This window comes from Jaculus jaculus, chromosome 7 (genome assembly GCF_020740685.1).
Source record: "Jaculus jaculus isolate mJacJac1 chromosome 7, mJacJac1.mat.Y.cur, whole genome shotgun sequence".
Taxonomy (NCBI): Eukaryota; Metazoa; Chordata; class Mammalia; order Rodentia; family Dipodidae; genus Jaculus; species Jaculus jaculus.
This window is the reverse complement of record NC_059108.1, coordinates 13,214,718-13,225,190: the sequence shown is the minus strand read 5'-3', so window position 1 is coordinate 13,225,190 and position 10,473 is coordinate 13,214,718. Positions and strand designations below refer to the sequence as shown.

General features: G+C 48.8%; 1 protein-coding gene across 1 annotated transcript; it reads right to left on the bottom strand.

Moving 5' to 3' along the window:
• Positions 1 to 5,507: 5,507 nt before the first annotated feature.
• On the bottom strand, positions 5,508 to 5,892 carry LOC101612281 (mitochondrial import inner membrane translocase subunit TIM16-like). The gene is given in 3 exon segments (XM_045154480.1): positions 5,508 to 5,641; positions 5,644 to 5,670; positions 5,673 to 5,892. Coding segments are annotated over 3 exon segments (381 nt in total).
• Positions 5,893 to 10,473: the final 4,581 nt, after the last annotated feature.

Here is a 10,473-nt window from a genome sequence, read left to right as displayed (position 1 = left end):
ATCTTGAGAAGAATTCGAGCATTGCTATAAAGAAACTGCCGCACTTCCACAGCTCTGTGTGCCTGGTGGACTGGCATCGGCTCCTCACCGGAGCCAGTGCACCCCGTGTCTCCTGGTACAGTTCAACTGCTGCTCTTCAAGGAGGAGCCTTCTGGCATCGTCCCTGCCCCCCTATTCACGGCCGTACTTAAGACAAGTGTCTCCTCCTCCCCCCAAGAGCTGTGTGTGCTAAAATCGTGTTCTCCAGCTAGTGCCCTTGGGAAGTGGTGGGACCTCTTTAAGAGGTGGGGCCTAGTAGATTTCCTGTTATTGGAGGGATGCCCTCAAAGAAGATTTGGGGACTTGGCCTCTTTTGTTTTCTCTGTCTCCAGTTCATGAGTTTCACAGTTACCCACTCCCTGCCATTCCCTTGTAGCACCTCCCCCGCCACACACCTCACACGGTGGGGGGGGGGGCTGAGCTGTGAATGCCAGATCTTACACTGAAACCTCCAAAACCGTAGGCCAGAGTAAGCTTTTTCTTTGGGTTACCTGCTAGTTACTTTACATTGCGGTGGCAGGTGTAAGCAATGGATACACGTAACTTAAAGGGGAGTGTGGTGGTTCATCTCTGGTTGTAAGTTTAACAGGATTTACAATCTTTGGTTATATCAGTGAGGGGAATGTCAGGATTTGGTCAGTTGAGGTGGTTCGAGGACCCACCCTGCGTGCAAGGTATGAGTTTGGTACACAGAGGAAAGACAGACAAACGGGGAGAGGGAGAGAGAGAGAATGGGCATACCAGAGCCTCTAGCCACTGCAAAGGAACTTCAGATGTATGTGCCACCTTGTGCATCCGGCTTTACAGGGGTACTGGGGAATCAAACCTGGGTCTTAAGGCTTTGCAGGCAAGCGCCTTAACTGCTGAATCATCTCTCCAGCCCAGTCTTGCTGTTTTATTTCAACTCTCTCCAGAGAGCTAAGCAGGGTCCCACAAGAACTACATAAACTCCTCCTGAGGGTGGCATCTGCAGTGACCTCTGCTAGATGCTGCGTTCTAAAGGTAGACCACCTCTTAACATGTCCACTCTGGGTACCGAGCCTCCAGTACATAAACTCTTGCATGACAACCCCAACTTCAGTCCTTCTGTGGCCACTTTATCCACTGAGGCATCTCCCTACACCTTTCTGGGCTTTTTTTTCCCTTTCCCTAATTTTATTTATTTAATTATTTAAGAGAGACAAAGAAGCATATAGAAAGAGAATGGGCACACCAGAGCCTCTAGCAAACAAACTCCATATGCATTTACCACCTTGTGCAGCTGGCTTACGTGGGTACTGGGGAATCGAACCTGAGGACCTAGGCTTCGCAGACAAATTCCTTAACTGGTACATCATCTCCAGTGCCCCCTTTGCTGGGCTTTTACTTAAGCCCCCTCTGGCTACTTCCGGTAAAATCAGTTTATGCCTGCCTCCACACGGTGGTGATTAAAGAGTCAGGGAATTTGTGCAGAGTTTATATTCTTGCCAGAGTGAGCGCTCAAGCGAGGTAGCCCTGTGAAAGGCAGGGAGGGGCCTGTCCAGCTCCTCTCTCCAGCCATCGCTAGCTTTCACCCCTCTGCTGCCACTGTGCAAACAGGTGTGCTGGTCTCTCACGTCCCACACGTTGTATGGTCCACGAAAGTGCTTTGTAAACCCACGCAGCCACGACATCAGGCCCGCGGCTTGCTGTGGGTTCAGTAGAAACCCAGAGTCTATTGCCATTGGGTACCCAGGGTGTATTAAGTCACGGTTCTCCGGAGGAGCAGAACCGATAGAATTAATTGCATTAGAAAGGGAGTTTGGGCTGGAGAGACGGCTTAGTGGTTAAGGCACTTGCCTGCAAAGCCAAAGGACCTCGGTTCGATTCCCCAGGACCCACATAAGCCATCTGCACAAGGTGGCACATATATCTGGAGTTCATTTGCAGTGGCTGGAGGCCCTGATATGCCCATTCTCTCACTCTATCTCTTTCTCTCTGTCCGCCTCGTTCTCTCTCACTCTCATAAATAAATAAATAGGAATTTATTGGGTTAGCTTAAGGCAGTCCAACATTAGCATTCTGCGAAAGTCCACATGGCTGGAGGCCTCAGCAGTCCCAATCCAACACTGAAGGCCTGGGGGTTTCCTAGAGAGCTGCTGCTCTTCAGTCCATGTTGGAAGGCTGAGGGAATTTGGTTCCAAGGCCGAGGAAGGGTAACCCAACAGGAGGGATGCACCAGCAAGCAGCGCTGGCAGCCAGGCCAGGCAGAAGGGCAAGAAAGGGGATCTTTTCTCCCAGGGCTTCTTTCCATAAAGCCCCACTTCCAGGAGGGGCTCACCCACTCTGGGGGAAGGACTTCCTCCATCAGTCAGTAGTCCTTCCAGGAAGCAACCTCAGAGACCCACTCAAGAGGAATGCCCGTGGAGTCCTAAACAGATCAAGTTGACCACAGAACTTCCCCGTCACACAGAACCATCTCTTTGCTGCTGGCTTCTGGGTCCCAGGACATCTGTAAGCCAGAGGGTGCCAACAATGTCTCTGGAGAATCTAACTTTAAAATGTACTAGCAATAGGCAGCACTCCCCCATCTTAAAGATGTGCCAACTACCAGCAGCAGGAATTGTCGGTGTCAACTGAGCAGGTTCTCCGAAGAGTAACGAGGTTTGTTTGGGAATGCGCAGGAAACCACGGACACAGCACGCTCACAGGCAGCAATGCAAAGAGAAATCCAAAGGGCAAAATGGAGAGCACACGTGTCTCGAGACAGTAATCCTTGGCCGCGGGCTTAACAGCAGGAGTAAGCGGGGATCTGCCAGGATTCTGGTGCAGGCCCAGGTTGTATTTATTCATGAGAGAAAGGTAGAGAAGAGGTAGGAAGAAGAGAAAGAAGGAAGAGGAGGAGAGGGAGAGAGGACGAGAGAGTATGGGTGCATGTCAGGTCCCCTTGCCATTGAAAGGAGCTCCAGACGCATGCACCACTTTGTGTCTTTGGCTTATTATGTAGGTGCTGGGGGAACTGAACCTAGGCCAGCAGGCTTTGCAAGCAAGTGCCTTGAACTGCAGAGACATCTCCTCAGCTCCTGTGGTTACTTTTTGAATCAGGAATACATCAAAGATTATCTTACTTCTTTCAGTTACCCCAGTCAACCCAACTTATTTTTTTTTTTTTTTGAGGCAATCCCAACAGACTGGCCTTTAAAAAATGTTTGTTTCTGACATTTAATTTTTTATTTATTTATTTGAGAGAGGGAAAGAGGCAGAAAGAGAGACAGAGAGAGAATGGGCTGGCCAGGGCTTCCAGAGACTGCAAGCGAACTCCAGATGCATGTGCCACCTTGTGCATCTGGCTTATGTGGGTACTGGGGATTCGAACCGAGGTCCTTTGGCTTTGAAGGCAAGTGCCCTAACTGCTAAGCCATCTCTCCAGCCCCCTGCCTTTTTTTTTTATGCAAGAGATCGAGAGTGTGTGTGAGAGAGAGAGAAAAAGAGAGAGAATGTTGTCACCCAGGGCCTCCAGACACTGCAATCGAACTCCAGACGCATGCACCCCCTGTGTGCATTTACAACCTTGCTGCTTGTGTCAGATTGTGCGTCTGGCTTATGTGGAACCTGGCGAGTGGAACATGAGTCCTTAGCCTTCGCAGATAAGCACCTTAACCACTAAGTCATCTCTGCAGTCCCAGCCCAACATTTTTTTTTGAGTGATGTAAGTATTGTTTGAGGGTTTGGGGGCACTTCATGGCTACTAAACAAAAACATTGAGTCTTCAGAACAGCTTTGTAAGAGCAGCAGTTCAAAGATGATTCTTTATCAGCCTCGTCACACCTGGCCACCAGTGCCGTGTCTGTGTATATGAGAAAGTCACATTAAGTGTAGCCCACTTAAGAAGGTTGATATAGGGCTGGAGAGATGGCTTAGCAGTTAAGGTGATAGCCTGGGAAGCCTAAAGCCCCAGGTTAGATTCCCCAGTACCCACATAAAGCCAGATGCACAAGGTGGTACATATGTTTGGAGTGTGTTTGCAATGGTTGGAGGTCCTGGTGTGCCCATTCTCTCTCTCTCTCTCTCTAATAAATAAATAAAACATTTTTAAAAATTTAATAAAAATAAAAGAAGGCTGATATAAACTGTGCGGAAAGTATTTGTCAGGAGTATAGCTTAGTGATACAGCATCTGACTGCAGCTTGCCGTTCTAATCTTTACAAAAGCTGCCGGGTGACCTGATTGAAGTCCTATACGTTCCTCTATAATTAGATGGCACATATCTAGGAGCAAATAGTTCCCCGGGCTTAACACCCGCAAGAATCAAATCTAGAACAGTGTGACTTGCCCAGTTGCCGGGCTGTTCACGTGTTGATGGCGCTTACGTGTGTGTCCTGCGCGTGTTTGAGTTGAGGCATTTTGCACACCGGCTACTGTATTGTCATGTTTTCCCCCCAAGTACCTAGCTTTCTGGGATTCCTCCGGAAGGGATTTAGCCCTGGTCCTCAGGAAGGAGGCACTGCCTTTCCAGTACTGATCAGGCCACAGAGCTGCAAAATGAAGGGGACGCAACTGAAAGTACTTGGGGCCACAGAGGGGGCGGGCAGGAAGAGTGGCAGAATGGAAATGAAGGAAGCATTTAATAACTGGTCTATGGGCTGCTGAGGATAGCGGGGCTCCTGGGACTCGGGGGGGCCCTACCCACAGTTCCTCAGCAGGCAGTACCGACACATAAACCTCTGTGGACTCAAAGAGGAAAAATTGAGGTGAGTAACCTTCCTAGGGACCAAACTGAGTCCAGGAGTGGACTCTGCAAGGGCATTCCTTCAGCAAGCCAGTCTGTGGACAACACGGGGCAGGTTTATCTCAGCAAAAGAACTCCAAGATATATGGTACATTCCAAATTCTATTTCATCCGCCATGGCAGCTCTGCCCCCCCCACACCCTCCTATCCTCATGTGTACATGGGTGCATATTCCCCCCCCACTCTCTCTCTGTCACACTCACAAGCACACATCGCACAAACACTCATGCATGGGCACACATGCCACCTGACCCCAGGGAAGGGTAAAATGAGAAGAGATTGAATAGGGCCTCAGATATGAGCCAGGAGTGGTGAGGATTAAAAGAGGAAAGTTGCCAGGCCTGGCGGCGCACGCCTTTAATCCCAGTGCTCGGGAGGCAGAGGTAGGAGGATCACCATGGGTTTGAGGCCACCCTGAGACTACATGGTGAATTACAGAATTACAGGTCAGCCTTTACTAGATTGAGACCCTACCTTGAAAAACAAAAAAAAAAAAAAAAAAAGAAAAAAAAAGAAAGCCTTGGGCTGGAGGGATGGCTTAGAGTTTAAGGTATTTGCCTGCAAAGCCAAAGGACCCAGGTTTGATTCCCCAGGACCTATGTAAGCCAGATGCACATTTGCAGTGGCTGGAGGCCCTAGCATGCCCATTCTCTCTCTCTCTGCCCCGGCAAAGAATCATCTCCAAACGTGTGTGTGTGTGTAAAAGGAATTTATTACCAATCTATAAATAATGAGGTTGCGGGGTGGGGTGAGGAGAGCAAGCGTTCATGTTTTGGGGTTCGGCCCTTCCTTTTTTGTCCTTCTGGGCATGGATTCTGTGTTCTTCACTGAGGCACCCCTTTGCACAGACAACCGGGACTACAGGTAGAAGGAGCCACCCACGGGTGCTCATAGTCCTTCTGGGCCTCCTCAGGACTCAGTAGACGCTGGGCATCCTGGAGGCTGAGGCCAGTGAGGTTGGATGCAGCTGCAGATCGGTGTCCAGCCCATCCCTGGGCATCAGCAGCTGCCTGGATGGCTGCAAACTCCTGCCACAGGGCCCAAGCCCAGGCACTGCCCACCACCTGCACACCCATCATGATCATCTGGGCTAAGTAGCTGGCCATGGCGACCGCAAGGTCTCACGGGCACTCCAAAGCTGTTGACCAAGTCTCGATCAGCCCCCTCCCTAGTCCACGTTGCTCCTTCACAAAGATCTGCTTGCGGCCTTTTACTACCATGGCGTGTGCTCCTTGGAGACAAGAGTGGGTTCTCAGCCCTGTGTGTGGCCCCAGAGCTTGACACAGAGCCTGACATGTACATGACATGAGCATCTAAATGGACAAATGAAACAGTTCACTGATCACTACGGGCGAGGCTCTTCATGCCTGAGTGGAGTCTGTGTGTATGTCTCTTCTAGAAGGCTCGATGTCTGTGTTATTTTTCTCTGGCTGCTGTTGGTATGCGGTCACCACAAGCTACATTCAAGTTCATTTACTCTCTCACAGCTCTGGAGGCTCGAAGTGTGAACCCAAGGTGTTACAGATTTGGCTTCGCTTCTGTTGTGCTTCTGAATTTGAACGCACTGTCTATCTCTGTCTCAGTTTCCTTGTATGTTCACAGGCTTTGTTGGATTTTCCCAGCCAGGTTCTAGACAGAGGAGACCCCTTTACATGCTTTCTTCATGTGTATATTTTTAGGGAGATCCTACCTGCCTCTTCTGGTTTCTGGGAGCTGTGCTGCTTTCTCCCGCTCCTGCTCTTCCTCATCTTCCTCCTCTTCCTCCTCTTATGTATCTCTGTTGTCCCCTTTGGTCTCCTATAAAGAAACTAGAGAAAACCACTGTCACCTCCCCACCTCAAGATCTGTAACACAATTGTGTCTGCAAAACTCCTTTTTCAAATAAGCTCCCAAGTTGGGGGAGTTGGAACGTGTCTCTGAGTGTATCAACCTTCTTGGTGGATGAGCAAAAATATTGCCTAGTCTTCCTTGCAAAGTTTTCCTGTCTGTGCTTCACCAGAGAAAACTCTCCCGGATAAAATAGGTTTGCTTTGTTGTTCTCTAGGAAAACTAAACCACTAATTAAGATTTCAATCCTGTACTAGTATGTCTGTTCGTAAGAAAGGTACACACAAATGGCACTTTTTCTTTTTGTCGTGAGAATCTGTGATACGAGGCAGATGCGAAGGGGAGAGCCTGGGAGGTGCAGAAGTGAGGCAGCCCAAGAGGTCAGGATTAAGGCAGGACACAGTGGCCTCCAGGGTGTCTGTGGCCTGTTCCTTGTCCTGTTCACAAAGGGACCTGACCTAGGTTCTAGGCGCTCCAGCCACCTCTCTTGAGTATTGGAGTGAAGGAAAGAGCACAGTCCCTGCCTCCTACAAGGCAGATTATGCTTGAGGGTGGCAAAGCATCACCATGGGACAATTCAGGTCTGTTCATCAAACAGCACCAACCAGAGGCCAGGATCCTACCTAGACCTCCTTCACTCCAGAGAGGGAGTAGTCTTGCCAGTCCCCTGTGGTAGGGCGTCCTGGAGCAGGGAAAGATCTGCCCAGGCTCTGGCCTACTGGAAGTCCCAGCATATGATGCTCCAGGAGCCCCTGTGTGAAGGGCCGTCGGGCATCTTTGCTCATAGTGAAATGTCACCTTGCTTCTTCCACTGGCTGGTCCTCATCTGGCTCTGGGGTTTCATGGGAGAAGAGGTAATTGGCAGGGCAGATTCAAACTCTCCTGGGACCACTGTTCAAATCCCAGGCATCTGCCTTTTGAACCCCATCCAGTCCCGTCCTTCCTAATGGAATCCCACACATGACCTCCCCACACGGGCTCCTTCCTGGGAACACAGCAGAGGGCAGAGCCTGTGGTCTACAGATGACAGTCTACCACCTGGCTTTGCCTCTGCTTTGCTTCTGAATTTGAACACGCTGTCTATCTCTCTCTCAGTTTTCCTTGTATGTTCACAGGCTTTGTTGGATTTTCCCAGCCAGGCTCTGGAAAGAGGAGACCCCTCAACATGCTTTCTTCATGTGTGTATTTTGAGGAATAGGCTTGTTAGGAGGGTAAATTGAAAGAAGAAAGCTTTAAAGCAAAAGAAGTTGGGACGAGGTAGAAGAAACAAGACGTTAAAGAGGCTGAACAGGGCAGTGTGTAAGAGCAGATGAAGAGCCCTTCAAGCAGTATCTCACAAACTGTGTTTCTGTGAGTAGGTCCCACAGCATGCACTGTGGAGAAAGGGCTCTTTGGCCAGGTAAGTTTGGAAAACTGTTCCTTTCCTAGTGATTTCCAACGCACTCAAGAATAGCACAGGGGCCGGAGAGATGGCTTAGCAGTTAAGGCTCTTGCCTACAAAGCCTAAGGACCCAGGTTCCATTCTGCGAAAGTCAGATGCACATTGTGCCTCATGCGTCTGGAATTCATTTGCAGTGTGTACAGACCTTGGTTTGCCCCTTCTGTCTGTCTCTCTCAAATAAATACATAAATAAATAAAAATATTTTTAAAAACTAGAACAGGCTTAGAGAAACACCAAGGTAAACACACCAAGTGAGATATCCTTATGTGTGTATATTTGATTTATTTGCATGTGTGTGTTGGCAAGGGTGCCAGGGTCTTTTGCTGCTCACCAGAAGTGTACATCAGTTGCTTGTACCACCTTGTTATTTATTTATTATTTTAAAAATATTTAATTTATTTATTTGAGAGAGAGAAAGGAGAGAGGGAGAGAGAGAAAGATGCACACACACAGAGAAAGAGAGAGAAAGGGAGACACACACACACACACACACACACACACACACACACACAGAGAGAGAGAGAGAGAGAGAGAGAGAGAGAGAGAGAGAGAGAGAGCGAGAGCGAGAGCGAGAGCGAGAGAGAGAGAGAGAGAGAGAGAGAGAGAGAGAGAGAGAGAGAGAGGCTGTGCCAGGGCCTCTTGCCACTGTAAACTAACTCCAGACACAAGTGCCACTTTGTGCATCTGGCTTCATGTGGGTACTGGGGAATGGAACTCAGGCCAACAGACTTTGCAAGCAAGTGTCTTTTACCACTGAACCATTTCTGCAGCCCCTTGCGCCACTTTCTATGCCTGGCTTTCTGTAGTTGCTGGGGAATTGAACCCAGGCTGCAAGCTTTGCAAGCAAGTCCCTTTAATTGCTGAGCCATCTCTCCAGTCCCCAAGTGAGCTATCATTAATCTAGCATTTCCCAAGACAACCCCATTCTCACCTCAGAATCTCCCACTTTGATTTTTTAATGTTTTAATATTTATTTATTTGCAAACAGACACACACATGTGCACACCCCCTCCCCGCCGCCCACCCACAGAATAGGCACACCAGGGCCTCTAGCCACAGCAATCCAATTCAACATGCATATGTCAGTTTGTGTTTCTTGCTTCAATCATGTGGGTACTGGGAAATTGAACCTGGGCTACTGGGTTCTGTATTGCAAGCAAGCCTTTAACTGATAGCTAAGCCATCTCTCCAGCCCTGATTTTCAACACACTTTGGTTTTCAGTGCTGAGGATTGAATCTAGGGATTCACACATGCTAGACAAGTTCTCTGCCACTGAGCTACAAGCCTAGCAGAAACCCCCACTTTGATTCAGTGAACTGAAGGCAGTGGCCAGAGCTCACCTCTATCCCCATCTTAAGGGACGGGAGGCCCGCTGAGAAAGCAGGATGCTGGCTGCTGCTGGTGGCTAGCATGAGAGAGTGGGAAGGGGCAAAAACCAAAAACATCAGATTCTACCTGACATGGCCCCATTTTCTTCCCTCAAGGCCAGACCAGATCCCTTGGGAGTTGCACGTGCAGATTCCTGAAAACCTCTGCTCGGCATGATTTATAGTGATGGGCTTTGTTTTGCTCACCGCTGACTTTCTGTAATGGCACTATTTCCTCAAGAGGCCAGCTAATGGGGAAGACAGTCCTCTGAGCAGGTCTCTCAGACGAAAATAGCATCAGTAGTCGGGCTGTGACCTGAGGATGGGCATGAAGTGCTGTGGCCCCACAGGATTAAAAATGAACGCATTTTCATTCATTAGACAGAGAGAAACACACTGCCTAGAGGTTTATAAATGGCAGAGTGAGAGAACTTAGATGAATTGTTTAGGGAGCTTGAAGACTCAGCAACAGAATGGGAAATCTGTTGTGAGAACCCCCCCCCCCCCTTTTAAAAATTCTTCTTTTTCTTTGTGGATTTTTTTGTTTGGTTTGTCTTTTCTTTTTAAGTTTTAAAAATTTACTTATTAGAGACAGACAGACAGAGAGAGAGAGAGAGAGGGAGACAGAGACAGACAGAAAGAGAGAGAAAGACTGAGAATGGGCATGCCAGGGCCTCTAGCCACTGCAAACAAACTCCAGACGCATGTACCACCATGTGCATCTGGCTTACGTGGGACCTGGAAAATAGAACGCGAGTCCTTAGGCTTTGCAGGCAAGTGCCTTAATCTCTAAGCCATCTCTCTAGCCCAAACTCCCCTCTTTTAAAAAATATATTTTATTAGCTGGCCATGGTGGCACATGCCTTTAATCCCAGCACTTGGGAGGCAGAGGTAGGAGGATTGCTGTGAGTTCAAGGCCACCCTCAGACAACACAGTGAATTCCAGGTCATCTTGGGCCAGTGTGAGACCCTACCTTGAAAAACAAACAAAAAAATTATTTACGTATTTGAGAGAGAAAGAGAGAAACAAGGAAAGAGAGAGAGAGAGAG